The following is an 18,390-nucleotide window of genomic DNA, read 5'->3' on the forward strand; positions in this document are numbered from 1 at the left end:
ACAACGAGTGTGATGACCCCTATGTACAATCCATATTTGCTGGCAGAGGGTGAAGGCCAAGGAGTGTGATCGAGGAGTTTTTTATGTATTTCAATTTTGAAGTTTCTCGAGGAAGAGCAGCGAAAGCGGAAGGATCGGCAAGGAGAAACGTTTGACTGCTTGTGTTCCGCTGGATCGTCTTCCTGAGCTTCTTGTTTCCCTTGTTGAAAGTTTTAGTTGTCGAGGAGAAGGATTTAACTTCTCAAAATCTCCTTCAATTTCTCCGTCACAACTGCGAACGTTTCAACACACCAGATGCAGGTGGCCAGGACCCAGTCGAATTGCGTTGATATAGTTCGTGGGGCTGGCAACAGCACCCCAACGAACCTGCTCATAGCCGAGCTACCCTGCTACTCGTCAATGTTCAAGAACTTTCTTGACAGCGAGGTAGAGAATTGATTTTTTCTCTCGCTGCATCCAGAAGGTTGAGCAGGATAGTAAGGAACAAAAAAAAAAAATTTGAAAAATGCTCGAGGTGTCGGCTTTGGACCATTTCTTCTCTTCCTACGTCTTCCAGCAATCTCAACAAATCGAGCTTTTGTATCAACAGGTGTGTGCATGTTTTAGCATTCATAAACACGTCTGTTTGCTTTCCAGGCTGTGGAATCGACTGAAAATGTCAACAAGGGAGCAAGGAGCTTCAGGAAGACGATCGAGCGAAATACAAGGAGTTGAACGTTTCATCTTTGTAACACCACCCATGGCCGTTAAACCCTAAAACCCTGGCTAGTATGGTGCTTGCGATGCTGAGAGCGAAGAGCGCCTTCTTCCGGTTTGCGGCATTTCGGTCCATTGGAGCAAATGGGTCGCGCTCTCTGGCAAGTGTAGCTCAGGCCCAGGTAGCAAATCCGCCGGAGGAGCTAGATGAAGCAGTTGTGGGAATGATTTTGGAGTCTTTGAAGGAGAGGCCGCAAGGGGAGGCTTTGGACGACGTAATGCAGCAGTGGAAGGGGTCAGTCGGACACAAGGCCGTGAATAAGGTGCTAGAGCAAGTGAAAGATGGTAGCATCGCTCTGCGTTTCTTCAATTGGGCTTCCAAGCAGGAGGTGTTCTCCAAGCACAGCTTTCATTCTTACAGGCTACTCCTTCAGAGGCTAGCGGGGAAGGAAGCTCGAGGTGTTCTCCAGGAGATGCACGACGGTGGCTACACTCTTAAGAAGAAGGAATACGCGTCCATTGTCTCGGGCCTGCTCAAGGAGAACCACTCCGAGGAAGTCATTGGCATCGTACAGGACATGACTAGCAACAAGAACTTCAATCACTCGGTTGTCAACCATCTGATCCGGACGTGTTACGACATGAAGAAGCCGGAAGTTGCTAGTAAGATTTTCAGGATGATGGTCGCTCAACCTGGATCGCAAGATGCCGTGTCGAAGGCTGCTGACGACGGGGCCTGGACAGTGTGGAGCCTGCTGAAGAAGGAGAGCGATTACAACATGACCATAGACTTGCTGTGTAGAGAGGGGCTTCTGGAGCAAGCATGCAATGTGCTCGACAAGATGCTGGAAGGCAAGTATGAAGCGACGACGTTCACATACGGCCGCCTCGTAGATGGTTTCCTCAGGCTTTCCAAGTTCTCCGAGGCCTTGGCAGTCCTGGACGTGATGGCTGAGCGTGGCTGTATACCTCCAGCTATCGTTTACAATCAGCTTATCGACGGGTTGTGCAAGGCAGGGAAGGTGGAGGAGGCTTTTGAGCTTTCGACGACAATGGTTAAGAATGGGTGTTCTCCCACGCTGTACACGTACAACAGTCTCATCAACGGCCTCTGCCTGCAAGGGAAAACTGATGAAGCCAGGGACTTCCTACAGGAAATGGCGGATTCTGGTTATAATCCAGACGTCGTGACTTACACAGTTCTCATAAACAGTCTTCGCAGGGATGGTAACTTCAGGGCTGCAGTAGACGTGTTTGACGAGATGGTCTCCAAAGGAGGTTGCGTACCCGACCGAGCGTCATATATGCCGTTACTCATTGGGCTTTGCAAAGAAGGATGCGTTCAACTTGTTCAGGAATTTCTGGAGAAGCACAGGGCTCGACTTGATCTCGGTAGTTTCTTCCACAACTTGCTCATAAGCACCCTCTCCAAGCACGGGAAACTTGACGATGCCAGGAAGGTCTTTCGGGAGCTGGCGTCTCCGGAGCTGGTTCACTTCAACAGTTTCATGTCGGCTCTCTGCCAGCGCAAGCTCATAAGCGAAGCGTTCCAAGTCTACGAGCAGCTCCAGAAAAAAGGCCTGGTTCCAGACACCTATACTTATACAATCCTCATCGGGGGACTGTGTGACGTCGGACGAACAGACCAAGCGCTCTCGCTGAAAGACACGATGATCCAGAACAACTGTAAGCCGGACAGTGTGACTTACGGAATCCTCCGTGCTGGTCTCCTGAAAGCTGGAAGACGGACTGACGCGGAGCAGCTTAAAGCTCAGATGCCAGCAGCAGCCGGAGCAGGGTCGTCTTCCTGAGTAAGATCTCTTGTTCTTTCTTCTTCTAATATAACTTTACAGAGAGTTTTGGTGCTTCTCGCCTTCGTTACTTTCGTCCTCACTAGACTCCATCTCAGTCTCCTCGTCGTCATCGTTGTCCTCCTCACTCGACTCCTCGGCATGCATCTCGTAAAAGCTTTTGTACCGGCTGATGATCCTCTGGCACAGGTAACTCTCTGGCTCCTCGTACTCGAGGATGATCTTGAGGTACTTCAGGCCCTCGCGAAGCCGGCCTGCATTGGCAAACGCTCTAACCAAGATGCCGTAAGTTATCCCGTCTGGTACGAAACCTTCCTTGGTCATTTCAAAGTATAGGAGTTCGGCCTCTCTGCAGCGGCCAGCTTTTCCGTAAGCATCCATTAGAGCTGTGTAGATTTTGGTGTCTGGAACGATGCCGGACTTTCTCATGTCCTGGAAACAAGCAAGAGCTTCCTGCAAACAAAGTTCTGGAGGTAAGCTTTCCTTTTGCTTCCGCTTTCAACTGGAAACTAAATTCTTTTTCTTGTAGGAACTCGTTACGTACCTGATACATTCCATGGTGGCCGTAGCTCTCGATCAGTCCAGAGTAGGCAATGATGCACGGTATGCATCCTGCCTCGATCATCTCGTCCCATAACTTCGCAGCTTCAGTATAAAGTCCGTGACGGCCGTAGAGACTGAGCATGGCACTGTAAGTCACAATGTTTGGAACGACTCCCTTCGACTTGAGATTCTCGAAGAGCTGCGTAGCTTCCGCGACGCTTTGCTCCTTCCTAGCGGAGCTCAGCATGATGTTGTAAGTCCAGATGTTTGGCCTGTATCCAGCCTCGGTCATCTCTCTCAAGATTTCATGAGCCTTCACGAAGTAGCTCTTTTTCGCGTAAACGTCGAGCAATGTGTTGTAAGTTACCTGGTAAGAAGCTCTAATTAGTTCTTCCGTTCCTCTATCTCTTTTAAGTTTCTTACCTGATCAGGAGGAACTCCTTTGGTGTCCATCTCGTCTAGCAGGCGTTCCATGTCCTCGAGCAGGCCTCGCTTGCCATACATTGCGATGGCGATGTTGTAAGTATGCACGTCCTTCGCGCAGCCAACTCCGTCCATCTCGTCGTAGAGCTCTAATGCTTCTTTGAACAGGCCTTTCCTCCCGTATCCCTGGATGAGCGCGTTGTAAGTCCACGAATTTGGAGACTCTCCCTTATCTTTCATCTCCTGGAAGAGTTTTCGACAGTCTTGCAACCTTCCAGCGTTCGCATACTCTTTAATCAGGTTTGTGTACGTGACCAAGTTGGCTGACACCTTGTCTTGCTTCATGTCGTCCAGGATCTTTTCTGCCGCTTCCAGTCGGCCGCTGTTTACCAGGCCATTTACGAGGCAATTGTAGAGTATCTCATCGGGTTTCTTGCCGCTCTCTTTCATCACTTCAAGAAGCCTTAGTGCATGGTCGAGCTTGGATTTTTGCCGGAGGTAGCCGTGTATAATGACGGTGTAAGTCACTACAGTGGCCTCACAGCCATCCTTCATCATCCGGTAGAACAAGCTGCAAGCGTCTTCCACGAGACCGTGCTTCACGTACCTGATTCCACCATCGATCACACAAAGACGTTTTGAGAAAGTGGATTTAAACAGCTTACGCATGAATCAGCATCGTGTAAGGTACTGCACTGACTTTGAGCTTCTTCTTTTTCATTTCCTCGAGAACATCCCTCGCTAATCCCAGCTTTCCTTCTCGTGACAGTATCCCGATTATGCAAACGCAGTTTTGCTCGTGGAGCTTGTACTCGCTCTGCTTGTTGAGGAAAGAAAAGAGTTCGCAGGCTTTGATTCGCGATCCTCGAGCTTCAAGTTCTTGCATAATCTGGACGAGAGGAAAACGAAAAACAAGAAAAAAAGCAAAACGGTGAGTTCTTTCGTTTGTTTCAAGACAAAGCTGACCTGCCTCGTCCCACAGGAAGGGCCGATTCTTGACGAGGCCGACCAGGCCCTGCATATAACTCACAGCTTCTTCACCGGAGCGTTTGAGAAGTCCAATGGCCGCCTGCGAAGATATCTTCTTGCTGTGCGGTACTTCTTCTTCCATTCTTTTCTTCTTCGTCTTTCGATCCTTGTGTGGAGGTTTGACGACGAAAAGACTGGTGCTACTTCCAGGCCTCGGATTCTCTGGCTGCTGCTGGACATCCATTAAATCCAAGTCCCAGACTCCGTGCTGGGAATTTCTATCCGGACTTTTACTTCGCGAAGACTCTGGAGGAACAATACTAGCGGTGCTATCGGAAAGCACAGGAGCTCTGGTGGGCTTTGTGACGAGGGAAACTCTTCGCTGCGAGAGAGAAGAACTACTCTCGTCGCCTGCTGTTTGGGGCGTGGAATCAATCTCTGGAGCGGCATTTCTCACGACTCTAGGAGTGTGGTATATGGAGGCGCTAAAGATCATACCAGTAGAGGCGATGGAGCTCTTCCAACCGCATCGATCCATAGCCATTCATCGAGATAAAATGGGCTTTTCTAGTTTCTTTTTTGTTTTAAAGTAAAGCGATGGGTTTTAGTTAGGGTTCTTGCAATTAGGGCTCTTGGTGGATGAAGGCCCTGTGGCGGATCCTCTCGCGGCACTCGCAGATTCAGCGGCAGCTCCAAGGCTCTCGGTTTGTTCACAGGTGGTTTGATCCGGCGGCTGTCGGATTCAGGCCTGCATTTGACGCTTCGGAGATTCGAGCAGCGAGACGAGGATTTTGCACCGTCGTTACGGGGAATGGGAGTGCTGGGAATGTGAATGCGGCGCCTAAGCGCGTAAAGAAGGTGATTAATACTGCCGCAGTGCATGAGAATGCCGAGGCAATTTCAACGAAGAATGCCGAGGTGGTTCCATCAACGAAGAATGCCAAGGCGACGAAATCTAAGGCCAAGACTGCTGAGGTGAAATCTACCGCAGACAAGAAATCGAAGAATCTCAAAACTGTTACAGCGAAAAATGTCGAAGCTTCTTCCACAATCAAAGCTAAGAACGAGGAAGCAATAGTTCTCGAGAAGAAAGTTCTTGGAGCGAAGAAGAAAGATATCAAGACTTCTTCCACGACAGACACTAAGAATGAGGCCCAAAACAAAGCAACAGAAGCTTCTCAAGCAGATAGAGCCCTCGAACAGACAACTCTCGGGGGTCCTCTGGCAGAGAAAGTTCTCGAGGAGAAAGTCCTTGGAACTCCTCCTCTAGCAAATGCTCTTTCGATCGTTGTTGAGTCTCCGCCAGCTTCTAAGGTGGAAACGAGACGATCGGGAAGAAGACCAAACAAGCAGCCTGAGAAGCTGGACTTGGGGAAGTACTTCCAAGCCGTTGGCGACGATGGAGATGTGTTCCAGGAAGAAGAGCTGGATCTGGAGAAACAGAAGAAGGTGGCGAAGCCAGCATTGCCAGAAATGGTTCCCGAGGGGTTTGCCGACCCCACTGCGTTGTTCCAGGCGATGGTCACGTCGCCACCGCTGCCACTGACTCCCGATGAGAAGCTCCGGCTTGGAGCGGTCCTCGACAGGTTTGCCGAGAGAGGCTGGGCAAAAACGCAGGCTCTCGCCGTCTACATCAACTCCAAGTTCTTCCCACAGGCTGTCAGCAAGTTCCGGAAGTTCTTCACGGCGAAGTGTCCGGTGCTTCTCAAGGACGTGCTGCTCAAAGTGGGACCTTGTGATGAAGCTGAGGAGTACCTCTTCCCGATATTTGCCGAGTTTTGCATCTCCGAGTTCTCGAACGAGATAACCAGATACAGGGAGCTAGTCACGTCCGCGGACCTGACAAAGCCACACGCCTGGTTTCCATTCACTAGGGCCATGAAGAGAAAGGTGATATACCACTGCGGCCCGACGAACAGTGGCAAGACTTACACGGCTCTCCAACGGTTTTTGCAAGCTGAGACTGGCATCTACTGCTGCCCGCTGCGTCTCCTGGCCATGGAGATTTACGAGAAGTCCAACATGTCCGGAGTTTATTGCAGTCTTCACACGGGCCAGGAGAGGAGGGAAGTTCCTTTTGCAACTCACCTTGCCTCCACCGTGGAGATGGCCGTGCTCACAAAGCCTTGGTCAGTGGCAGTCATTGACGAGGTCCAGATGACAGCAGATGAGTTTCGAGGCTGGGCCTGGACTAGAGCTTTTCTAGCACTGCGGGCCGATGAAGTCCACCTCTGTGGCGATCCAAGCGCGCTGGAGCTGTACAAAACTTTGTGTGCGGCGACGTGTGACGAGTTTGTGGAGCATCACTACGAGAGGTTCAAGCCGCTCACCATCGACCGGACGTCTGCCAAAGGCAACTTCGACTTCATCGAGGCCGGGGACTGCGTGGTGGCATTCTCCAGAAAGGAGATTTTCCAAGTCAAGCTGGAAATCGAGCAGAGAACCAAGCACAAGTGCTGTGTGGTTTATGGAGCTCTCCCACCCGAGACGAGAACGCAGCAAGCCAAGCTCTTCAACGATCCCAGCAGTGGATACGACGTGCTGGTTGCAAGCGACGCAATTGGAATGGGACTCAACCTCAACATCCGGAGGGTCATCTTCAACTCCCTGGACAAGTTCAACGGCGAGCAGCGCATTCCAGTTCCAGCGTCACAGGTGAAGCAGATCGCCGGACGAGCCGGGAGGCGCGGAAGCTTGTATCCCGAGGGACAAGTCACGACGCTCTATGCCTCGGACATCCCCTACCTGGTCGAGTGCATGAAGCAGCCATTCGAAGACGCACCGAGCGCCGGCCTCTTTCCGGTCTTCGAGCAGCTGGAGCTCTTTGCCAGCCAGCTCCCGGATATCACCTTCTCCCAGCTCCTGGACCGCTTCTCGGAGCACTGCCGGCTGGACGGGACGTACTTCCTGTGCAAGAACGACAACTTGAAGAAGGTGGCGGCGGCGCTGGATGCCATCGGCGGGCTGTCCCTCGAGGACGAGTACAACTTCTGCTTTGCGCCGGTGAACAGCCGGGATCCAAAGTCCATGGGCTCGCTCCAGCGCTTCGCGTCGGCCTACAGCAGGAAGATCCCGGTGAGGCTGTCCATGGGGATGCCGCAGAGGACTGCCAGCGACAACGCGGGGATCTACGACTTGGAGACGCGGCACCAGCTGCTGTCCATGTACCTTTGGCTCAGCCAGCACTTCCCGGCGCCAGCGTTCCCAGAGAGGCATCAGGCGGCGGAGATGGCGTCCAAGATTGCCGAGATGCTAGGCGAGTCGCTGGTGCTCTTCACGGGAGAGGAGGCCCGCAAGAGGCAAGAGGAGATGCGAGAGCGAGAGCACGGTGGTGGCTGCGGGAGGGAGAGCGTGAAGCAATCGCAGTCACGCTTATCTCTCCAAATGCAAACCATGAGAAAGCAACTTTGCGCTGCGTGATACCGTGTTCTAGTTCTCACTCCATGATTTGTAAGGTAACTTTTTTTTCTAAAGTAAAAAAGGTCTGAATTAAGCAAAACCCTACAAAAGCTGGGTTTTAAGACATGGGGAAGATCAGGATTGTGATTGTGGGAGACGTCCATGACGCGTGTTGGATGCCCAAGCCCTGGAGCTTCTCAAGCCGGATTTAGTGCTGTTTGTGAGCGACTTTTGGCGATGAGAACGTCTAGATTGTGCAAAAGATAAGCAAGCTAGATTACTGGGTATAACTATGTGGAAAATTTGGTGGTATTATATATGTAATTAAGTGTCTCTTTATAACTCCTTATAACTCTATATAATATAGATTATGCTTGAAATGAAAGAATATAGAATGCATGCGACGACAGGCTTAACTTTGCCGAGTTCCTAGCGAGCACCTACGGCATGGACAACATGGAGCAGAGCGCTGCAAAGATCATGCACCTGGCCCTGTTTGCACCCAAGGGCCACTCGCTCGTGTTCCTCGGCCACAACGGGCCTGCATGCCTGGGCTCTCAGCCCAGTGACATATGCAGCAAGGATTTCGACAAAGGTGGTGGAGATCATGGCGATCCAGACTTTGCTCAGGCTCTCGAAATGGTCCGGGAGTGGGATGTATCCCAGGGTGGCGCTTGTTGTGTTTAGCCATATGCATAGGCAATTGCTGGGCTATAATTGTGGCAAACAACACACAATGTGTTTGTGTGATGCCAAGAATGCTGGCACTAAGACAGGGACTGTGTATGTCAATGGCACTGTTGTGCTGTGCTGCGAGGACAAGAGGACGTGGTGGACATGGCGGCAGGGCGGGTCTCGAGCGTCGGGGAGACTTGGGTTGCGGTTCCAAAGGATGGCCCAGGTTGTAAGTGACGAAGTCTTATTTGCTCACAAGCCAGTAGACTCAAAAGCTCGAGCTCATCAAGCTCATGCCTGCTAGCTTTTCTAGAATCTTTGGTGTGCTGCTGGTTGTATTTCACCCCAAGCTTCGTCCAGAAAATGCTTGGAACACCTGATCTGGCAGCCTGCTCCACATAGGTAGCTTTCATTATTCTTCATAGCGGAGCTTGCCCAGGGTGGAGCCACTAGTGACTTGTAAATATCAAGCTTTCACGCAAACAATTAACTAATTAGCTACAATTATCTAATTAGCTACCTGCAATCTGGGTGAGCTCACTCACATGGGGGCTTGGTGTGGGAGTTGGGTTCTGAGGTGACTGACACAAAGCATGTATGTGCCTGCATGCCTTTCAGGTCCACACTGTCCCTGGGATGGTGTGTTCAATTCGATACCTTGCCAAAGCCTGGTCTTATTTACCATGATGTTTCTGGCATTTGCCGAGAAGGGGACTGAATCCCTGTTCTTTGAGATTTCTTCGAAGTGATGTAGTCTCTTGGAATATGTGGCAAATGTATCCGCTGGGAATCTCAAGCTATATCTGCTGAATCTGATGCTGCAGTGGGATGAAATCGCCTGGACGATCAGGCTGGGAGCATTTGCGCACAATGGGCATCTGGGGCTTATGGCAGCTTCACAAGTTCAAAATTTCTGGCCGAGCATGTTCGGCTTGCGAGATCACTATCCCTTGGCGATCAAGTGTGGAGCACCATTACAAGGAGGAGACAAGAGCAAGGAGCTTCTGCAGGCAATTCTGGTGTATTCTGCAGGCAATTCCAGTGTATTCTGCTGTACAAGAAGATCCCACATCGTTGACTGCATCGACAATGGGTGGCCGGATGTTCACAAGATGATGATCCTTACGAGAAGGCTGGACAGATTTCAGTGACAAGAATATGGGGAGGTTTCTTGTTTTGCCAAGGATCTGTTCAACAACATGCCCTTCGTGCTGGTTTCTGTTGCGGGCTGCTATGAGTGCCGCTATGGATTCAGCTGGCTACATTCTCCTGACCAACATGTACATGGAAGGGTAATCGATGTTGTTGCCCCTCCGTCCGTGTAACACGATTCTCAGAGCAAATGCCGAGTGTTGCTTTTTGGACATGAATAAAGGTTTTTATATCTAGACAAATTTATTTTAAAATTTGTTGTCTTAGAAGTTCTGCCTTGGCTTGAGTATGACAGGCATGCCATTCTTTGGGATCAGGGGTCCTGTAATGACTGGGTGGTGCCGGTAATTTGGGGACAATTTAACCTCGAATCTCTGAAGGATGATAGCAATGATTACTTTGCACTGCACCTCAGAGAAGGCCCTTCCAATGCAGGTTCGAACTCCATAGGCAAATGGCATGAACGCCATGGGATGCTTGGCTGCAGTTGCAGTACCATTCTTGAAGCGGGATGGGTTGAATTCATTTACATCATCTCCCCACAGATCTCGGTCATGATGAAGCGCAACAACATTAACGCTCACCCCCAGTCCTTTGGGAATGAACACGTCCCCCAGCATAGAGTCTTTAATGCACACCCTTGCGATGAGCGGCATTGTGGGATACAGCCTCAATGTCTCTTGCAGAATCATCTCAATCTGCACAAACAAGAACCATACAGCAAGCTTAGTTATGTGGATCAAATGAAAAATCTGATTAACTGGTTACCGTGATTAGCTTGGTGACATCTTTAGGACTAACAACTTCTCCATCCAGAACTTGGTCAACTTCTTGTCTTGCCTTTTCTTGCCAACTGGGATAGAGAGCCAGCATCAACATTGTGAATGAGAGAAGTGGGGCCAAGCTGATAAACCCTGTAGCATAGAGTGTTTTCAACTCGGCAACAATCACGTCTTCCCTAACATCTGGATTATCCAAGAGTTTCCCAATAAAATCAATGTTATTGCCTTCTGTCATCTTCTTTCTTCGCTCTCTCACTTGCTTGCGAACAAGGTCATTCAGCTGTTTCCGTACTTTCCACCGCTCAACGTTTATACCGAAAGGGATCAGCCTGCACCAAAATATCTTCTGTAAGTAAGTACAATTTCCTTAAGCCACCTGTACCTGGCAAATGGTAACCAGCTCCAGGTTTCTTGATCATTTTGCAGCTTGAGCAATGTGATGTTATACTTGAGAATGTTTTGAAAGTCATTGTCTTCCAACCCCAATGTTGTCCTCGCTACAACATCCACATTCAAGCACATGAACTCAACTTGAACATCCAGCTCCCTCTCCACGTCTCCACTGTCCTTCACAAATGCTTCCCATTTTGCCATGACTTGGCTTGTTGCATTGTTCACAGCTCTAACCATTGCCTGTACAATAGAGTTTAGTCAACTTTAGACTTTGACTACTTAATGCAATATCACCTTAACTTCGTCAATGTAGTATCTGGGTGCTACAATCTGTCTCTGCCTGGCCCAAGCTTCTCCATTTGCAAGGAAGAGGCCTTTATGAAAGATATCATCAGACAAGAGTTTGATGAAGTGGGACTTGACGAAATCCTTGTGCTTCTTCATAAACAGATCCCATATCATTTTGGGCTCTGAGATCACAATCCGGGGCTCCCGCAGCCACCAGTTCAAGTGTACGTTCCCTGAAAATCAAAGTGAATTTGAAAGTACACTAATAATGTTGTGAAATTAAATTGATGCCCACCATAGAATTTCATGTTCTGTGCGGCCCAGGGAAGAACATGAGGCAGAATGTCGTGGCTGATCTCCTTCATGTCAGGCTTCCCATCAAAAACGTCAAAGATGGGATTTGGAGGATTGGGTGAGCCTCGTATGCCTTGCTTCTCCATCACTGCACGGAGAGCACTGGGCACCCAATAGTAGCGCATGAGGAAGCTGCACACCATCCATAGAACAGACAATGCAAGCACGAGTGCGACAAGAAGAACCGAGATGACATCCATTATTGGCTGAGACGGGGCCTGTAGAGAATTTATACACCAGCAAGTATTCACAGAGCACCAGCCAGTTAGAGAGATTGAGGCCTTGAAAGCACGAGCCTAAGATGTGCTTGAGAAGACTACTCAAGGTGGAATGAGTACAAGTACTGTAGCGCACCTTATCTCTCTCCCCTTAAGCCAACTGGAAAAGGGGCAATTGCTTGATGAGAGAACCTTTAGTGGCTATTTTATCCCCATTTATCCCCCAAGGTTCCAAGGATCCACGGTGACAGTATATCCAAATCTCATCCCATGATCACATGTGTTACACTCACCCCCCCTTCAAAGATGTCAATGTCCTCATTGACTATTGACTAGCAACCCCTACTGAGCCAAGGGGAACTAACACCTCCATTTCCGCACTTAATCTACCAATCCTTCCATTGTGTAGACCAGCTATTCCATGTGAGGGTGGTAGTTCAACAAGTGAAGTTCTTTTACAGCCAGTTCTTATGCCTCCAACTAAGCGCCAAAAGATATATATAATATATAACGGAAGTGATAATAAGAGCAGTGGGGGGTCCTGGGCCCCTTATGTTTATAGATCTAACATGTGCTTAAGCATATAAGCTCCAGTGGAACACCTCACATGGTGTCCTGTTGGTCCAACAACACACCATGTGAGCTGTTCCACTGGAGCTTATTTTCACACCTTGTCAGCATTGTTTGGTGCAACCACCTCCTTCAAGAAACATTCTTGATGTCCTTAGTGGTTCAAGACTGTCTGGCGGGGGAGAACGTTTGTTGAAGAGATTGATCAATAATGATCCGATTGAATCCCATTGGATTACTTACAGGACGTAGTGTAGCGGTCGGTTCAAGACTGTCTGGCGGTCAGATACTTGAGAATTTGGGTGCTGCTCGCATTCAGCTTGGGCTGAAGAGCTGGACCCATCACGACTGCTGGGTTGATCACAATCAGTTTGATACCATTGCCTTGATACACTGCTCTTTTCATTTTGAAAACTTTCTCTACTTGTCCCAGCGGAGAGGTAGCTAGAGCAATGGTTACTTCAAGTATTGAATTACTCTGTCAGTCAACTCTTTGGAGAAACATCCCCCTTTTCTCGTGATTTCTTCAACATTTAAAAGCCTGAAAATTAAATGATTCCAATCCTAAGGGGCAACGAATAAAGTGCATTGAGGCGTGTACTATTAATAGCAAAACCTTATCCCAACAACCATCTCATTTCAAGAAGCAAATTCTACACCTGCTGCGCAGGAATTAATTATCAGCACCAACCGTGATCCCATGCTAGAATGTCGGGGCTTCGCCAGAGGGAGGGACAATGCACGAGGATGCAGCTCACACCACAAGCATTCGCACCAAGACTCTAGAGTAATGGGAGGATTCACCACTAAAAGATCTAAGATGCAGTCTGGGAGCAAGTGACACTGGCCATTGATTCAATTCTACAATGTTGGGATTGCAGTAGACGTTACTACGACTGCATGCTCTCAACTGGGGCGCCTTCTCGCTCACGGTGAGGGAGAAGGACGTTCCTAGGCTCAAGGAATGCTGCTCAAGACGTTTGAGCCAATCCTCCAATGCCCGATCATGTCTTACAGCCCTTGGTGCTGTATGAAACAATTATTACAAGATATGGCTTCCCTATTGTATAACGGTCTTGACTCTCTTACTTGGCTGCTCTAGCTGCTCAGTTTAACATAGTGTTTGATATGACCTTGCACTCGGTTTGGACGTGGTTTGCTTAATGCTGTTTTTAGTTTAATATTATCTATTCATCCAATTTCTCAATAATTATAAACATATTTATAATTTATCATTTTAAACTTAGAGGTATCAGTTTTCCACAAGCTAATTGGAAAAAAGCGCAGAAACACCGTGATACGAAGGTTTTTTGATCCGAAGGCTGGGTTTGCTCTGGACTCGCTTGACCAGGCGTGTGATCAAGAGGCTTTCACCAGAGTACTTTCGTATCCTTTTGAAAGGGCTCCTCCTCTTGAGGGCAAGCTTTGGGAAGCCGTGGACATGATGAAGGGTTTGGGCTACAAATGCGAGATTTGTGTGTTTGAGAATGTTCTTCGTCTGTCACCCAATGAGAGGCTCTTTCATGAAATGGTTAAGGAACATCCAGACGTGGCTGCAGAACCACCTGTCTACCTACGCAGATGTAATAAAGAGAGGCCTACTCAAACTGGATGATAAACAACTAGCACAATGTCTTTATGATGGTGTCTGGGGGTAAGCGGGAGAATGCTAAAGAACTTCTTAAGTTGACAACCACAAACAGTTGCTAGGCATAGTCCTAAAGGAGATGCTAAAAACATACATGTTGTCAAATTCGGAGGTGGTTTTGTTATGTGGCATTTTGCAACTTGATGGTTCCTGATACAGATACATGTTGCGAATTGGCTAAAAAACTCCATAAACATGGTATGATTATCGAAGCTACTTATTTGAGGGAATATTATCGTTAACACTAGTAATAATATTAATAATGTTAATTTTTATTTTCCAAGAATAAATAGTAATGTTGGCTTTAAGGTCTTGGAACTGCTTGCACCTCGCTCATCCGCGCCAATTGGCGGGTAGCTAGACCGATTCGATGCCTGTGTTTCATATAAGGCACAGTAGAGATCAGGAACTTAGCAAAGCGGCAAAGGAGTGCTTATTCTTTTTAGAAAAGGTGCAAGGAACGAATTCTTCTAAATCACAAGTAAGTGTCCAAGCACTGTCCATCATATGGAAGTGTTCGAAATCTTCACAGAGCCCCAGTTCTTCCTAAATCGTCTCATCAACGTTGTCAGTGTGTCGAGGCATGGCTACATGGAGGACCGTTGAGGCAGATTCAGGTTAGCTAAAAAGACGAGCTGGACTGGTATAAGATGCTAGCAATGAATAAAACGGGAAGTTGACAAAGTCCAAAGTCTAAGTTCAAATTGCATACCCATGGTTTAGGGTGTTCAATTTTTTTACTACTGACGATTTTAAGCTTTCGCAGTTTAAACAAGTGTTTTAGTTAAGAAAATAAATTAATAGATAAACAATACTCCAGAAAAAGAATTATAAAAAACTTTAATAGATCTGTAAATTTTAAACCATACTTAGACATCTTTAAACAAACCATTTTATTTTTCTTCTCTAGATCTACCATCGCTATATCTTCTAAAACTGCGCTGCACTCTACAAAACTGGCCTCTTGAGTTTTTGAGCTCATGCGGCCTTACCGGATGGCTCCAGTTTGAGCTTCTTTGGAGGAGGATTGCCTCCGGAGACGTAGACGTAAGTGTAAAATGCCAACATTGCAGCACTGCAAGGATCCAACAAAACAAAATCATATGGGAGGCCCACTAAAAGTAATAAATGAATAACTCTACCTGAGCAACGCCATGACCGCGTGGGGGAAGAACAACCGGACCTCCGAGAATCTCCTCAACTCTCTAATCACTAAAAGCGACGCGATAGCTGCAACAAAAGCGACCAACACATGGAGATGAAGCTTTGAGTTTGCAAAAGAGTAAGCATACCTCCCTGTCCGAAAATGTATGATGCCGACGATCCTCCGCGCTTCCAGACTTTAAGGCTCGTAATGCTCAGAGCCAAAACTACAGCTCCCAGAAACACTCCAAAACGCAGCGCTGCAGTACTTCCAGTCAACAAAAACCATAGAATGCCTCCTCCCAGGAGAATGCTCCCTGAAAACCCAAAGAAAACCAAAGAATTAGAAACAAAAAAGATTTGTCCGAATACAATGCAAGCGTACCGTAAGGAATTCCCAGGCAAAAGTCGTGGATCTTGGCAGCCTTCTTGCTCGTCTCTACGAAATGAGCGTTCAGAGCCGTCTCGGCAATGTCCTTGAGCACCGGGTCGGAAGAGCTCTCGGCGAGCATGGTGAGATTTTCCTTGCCTTTGCCGGCGGTCTCTTGGGCGGTGGCTAGGAGCACGGCCCTGGCCTTCTCGGCTTGCTCCCTGAGCTGCTCGGTCGTGTCCCGGAGCACACCCATGGCTTTCTCTGCCGACTCTGCATACACCTGCTTAGAAGTGTCCTGGAGCTTGCCAACATCTTTGAGGTTCTGTACCACTTCCTCCAGCACAGCCTTGGACTTCTCGGCTTGCTCGTCCAGGTCTCTAGCTGCAACTTCTACGTTCTTGACCGATGTATCGAGATCGTCGCTGGAAATTTTCTCTTGGGACGAATCGTCGACTTTAGTGTTCACTGATGCCTGGGAAGAAGGAAAAGAAAAATCTTGGAAGATGGTAAAAATTGTTCTCAAAGAACACTCACCGCATCCTCCACGGAAGAAGAAGAAAATATGAATTGCTGCTGCCGGGCGATGATATTTCTCCTGGAGAGAAATTGCGGCGACGGCGTCACAGCCAGAGGATTGAAACGAAGGCGAGGGTAAGACGCCGCCGCGGCGCCAGCTCCCCGCGAGCTCAAGGAACACGATCGCAGCACCACATTTGGGGGCGCTACAACAGTAGCAGCTGCTGCTGCCGCCATCATTCTCTTGCAAAACCTGGGACAATAGAGAGGGATTTTTGCCCCATCGCTGAGAGGCCTAGCTAGACGTACCTTTTTCGCCTAGATCGCCAAGCGCGCTGATCGAAGAACTAGGTTTCGACAACACACCAGAGAGATTAACATCGAGAACCTTCGTTATTACCGTACCAAAAACTGGACCATGGCATATTCGTACTCATGATTCATGGCCCAAACATTATTTTCTCCATGGTGGTCTCTCCATGATCACCGGACCTGGAGTAGCATTTCTCAGCTTTAAGGGAGGATTCGACGCCGCCGCCGCCGCCGAGCTCTCGGCTATGTCGCCCTTCTTCTTCACAAATGGTGGAGATTGTAGTATCACAGTGTCCGTTACTAGTGTCGGACTTCCCGCTGTTAACAACAGCTCTGGACTTCCTCCGGTTGTCAAGAGCTCTGGAGTTCCTGGCGAAAAAAACCACCAAAACAATCATCCATTGGAACAGCAAAAGAGTTTTTGCTTACCCCGACTTTGATCCACCTCGGTGGACTTGACGCTCTCGGCCTTCTGCTGCTGGAACTCTTGCGCCAGCGAGCAGCACTCGCAGAAGCAGTGGGAGATAAAATCCTGGCTCCGCGATCCAGGCAGCTTGTACTTCTCCCGGAGCTTGGTTCTGTAGTGCGCCGAGAGGCAGCAACACAGCCCGGCAGCGCAGAGCAAGCAATACAAGAGCCCGTTAAACAGGCACGCTGAGAAAACGAAACTCACATAAGAAAGCGAGAAGCAAGGAAATAAACTCAAGAGCTCACATCTTAGATCGTTGTCCACGGTCTCGGCCAAGCGTCCAAAGGTTATGCAAGGAGCGATTCCAGTTACACAACCTGCTCCATGACCCCACTCCAATCTGTAAGGCCAAGGAAAACGCATACGCGTCAATAGAAAACAAACACTTAGACTACCAGTCTCTAAAGAGCTACACGCTATGGCTAAAGCACTCTCAAGCTTCTCTGCAAAAAGGAGAAAGAACTGACTTACAGCTTTCCGGATCGCGCCAGCAGCCGCAAATCCCCGACTTCCAAGCGTTCTCGGGAGCACCGGACTTTGGAACGAAGCCCGGAATGCTCACGGACGATTTCCTCCGCGAGCCGCTCTTCTTCCCGATCGTAGCTCGACTGGCGGTCGGGGGACACCGGACTGGATCGCTTGGGCCCGGCTCCGGAGGATGGCTTCCAGACGGGAAGAGCTCCGCGACGCTCTTGGCGGAGAGTGGAAACACCACCCTCGAGTAAGACGGGCGACTCGTCTCGAGCTCGGCATGGCCGGGTCTCGTCCTCCCGGAGGATGGATGGGATCTCCCTCGCGACCTCCTCGTCGCAAAAGTTTCCATCCTCGAGGACACTGACCTCGGCTCCTCGGCAAACTCGTGGCTTCTCCCTCCACCACCTTCGTAATCAAACACCGGCGAGTCCCCTCGGTAGAGATCCACTCTCATCCTCGCGGACCTGTCCGATCGATGAGCGTGCTCGGAGTCCGAGATGATCCTCTCGGCGTCGCCACTCTCCTCGACCACCCTGCCCGAGAGGTACGTCCCTGCGTCGTCCCTCACGATCCTGCAGCATTGCCTCCCAGCTCCTTTCCTTCCCGGCGGCGATCCACACCTCTCTATGTGCTTCTTAAAAGCCGCCTTTTGCCTGGCCGAGAGGAGAGCCCTCAGCCTGCTGCGCGATTCGGACGATTCCTCGCCCGACTCGGACGGATCCTTGCCCGACGATGGACTTTTGCTCCGGATCGAGGACCCGGTCGCCGGCCGATCCTCGATCGCGAGCGGGGAAGGGGGAGAATCGATCCGATCGGTGTCGCTGGCTGTCTCGTAGGCCGGCGATGGCGGGGACTCTGGCGATTTTGCTTCCGGGGAGCATACCTGGTCTTGGATTTGCTTGTTGCGAATCCCACGTATCTTGGATCGCTGCGACGGATCATAGGACTCGATCGGCCTGTAGTGGAGTATGCCCCTGCTGGGCGTGTCGTCCTCATCCATGTACTCGATGAAGCCCTCCATAGCCGCGAGCTTGGAGGTTAGGGCAGAACGAAGCAAAAATTGCAACTGTCATCTAAAGCAACCAGAATATCCCTAACAAATCGGCAGAATATCTTATTTGCCTGCCAGAATATACTACCCTACCATCTTATTTCGTGGTACCGCGAAAACCAACAAAACTC

At 49.3% G+C, this 18,390-nt stretch overlaps 5 protein-coding genes across 5 annotated transcripts; 2 read left to right on the forward strand and 3 right to left on the reverse strand.

The window, feature by feature from the left end:
* The first annotated feature begins 781 nt into the window (after window positions 1–781).
* Window positions 782–2,528, forward strand: LOC9655536 (pentatricopeptide repeat-containing protein At1g09900). Its single transcript, XM_002963899.2, has one exon. It carries the CDS (start codon window positions 783–785, stop codon window positions 2,505–2,507), a length of 1,725 nt encoding a protein of 574 aa, XP_002963945.2. The 5' UTR covers window position 782; the 3' UTR covers window positions 2,508–2,528.
* Window positions 2,501–5,049, reverse strand: LOC9655537 (pentatricopeptide repeat-containing protein At2g35130). Its single transcript, XM_002964273.2, has 5 exons — window positions 4,444–5,049; window positions 4,139–4,362; window positions 3,474–4,080; window positions 3,052–3,417; window positions 2,501–2,960 (listed from the first exon to the last, which is right to left on the reverse strand). Exons 1-5 carry the CDS (start codon window positions 4,984–4,986, stop codon window positions 2,544–2,546), a joined length of 2,157 nt encoding a protein of 718 aa, XP_002964319.2. The 5' UTR covers window positions 4,987–5,049; the 3' UTR covers window positions 2,501–2,543.
* On the forward strand, window positions 5,035–8,174 carry LOC9654254 (DExH-box ATP-dependent RNA helicase DExH18, mitochondrial). Its single transcript, XM_002963900.2, has one exon. It carries the CDS (start codon window positions 5,082–5,084, stop codon window positions 7,860–7,862), a length of 2,781 nt encoding a protein of 926 aa, XP_002963946.2. The 5' UTR covers window positions 5,035–5,081; the 3' UTR covers window positions 7,863–8,174.
* A 1,007-nt stretch (window positions 8,175–9,181) lies between these two features.
* LOC9655539 (cytochrome P450 734A1) lies at window positions 9,182–11,748 on the reverse strand. Its single transcript, XM_002964274.2, has 5 exons — window positions 11,427–11,748; window positions 11,138–11,364; window positions 10,833–11,083; window positions 10,437–10,779; window positions 9,182–10,366 (listed from the first exon to the last, which is right to left on the reverse strand). Exons 1-5 carry the CDS (start codon window positions 11,683–11,685, stop codon window positions 9,932–9,934), a joined length of 1,515 nt encoding a protein of 504 aa, XP_002964320.1. The 5' UTR covers window positions 11,686–11,748; the 3' UTR covers window positions 9,182–9,931.
* Window positions 11,749–14,749: 3,001 nt separating this feature from the next.
* On the reverse strand, window positions 14,750–16,345 carry LOC9654255 (protein FATTY ACID EXPORT 3, chloroplastic). Its single transcript, XM_024668893.1, has 6 exons — window positions 16,263–16,345; window positions 15,972–16,206; window positions 15,450–15,909; window positions 15,214–15,381; window positions 15,064–15,151; window positions 14,750–14,996 (listed from the first exon to the last, which is right to left on the reverse strand). Exons 2-6 carry the CDS (start codon window positions 16,191–16,193, stop codon window positions 14,900–14,902), a joined length of 1,035 nt encoding a protein of 344 aa, XP_024524661.1. The 5' UTR covers window positions 16,194–16,206; window positions 16,263–16,345; the 3' UTR covers window positions 14,750–14,899.
* Between the last annotated feature and the right edge of the window lie 2,045 nt (window positions 16,346–18,390).

Source organism: Selaginella moellendorffii, unplaced genomic scaffold (genome assembly GCF_000143415.4).
Source record: "Selaginella moellendorffii unplaced genomic scaffold, v1.0 SELMOscaffold_4, whole genome shotgun sequence".
Lineage (NCBI taxonomy): Eukaryota > Viridiplantae > Streptophyta > Lycopodiopsida > Selaginellales > Selaginellaceae > Selaginella > Selaginella moellendorffii.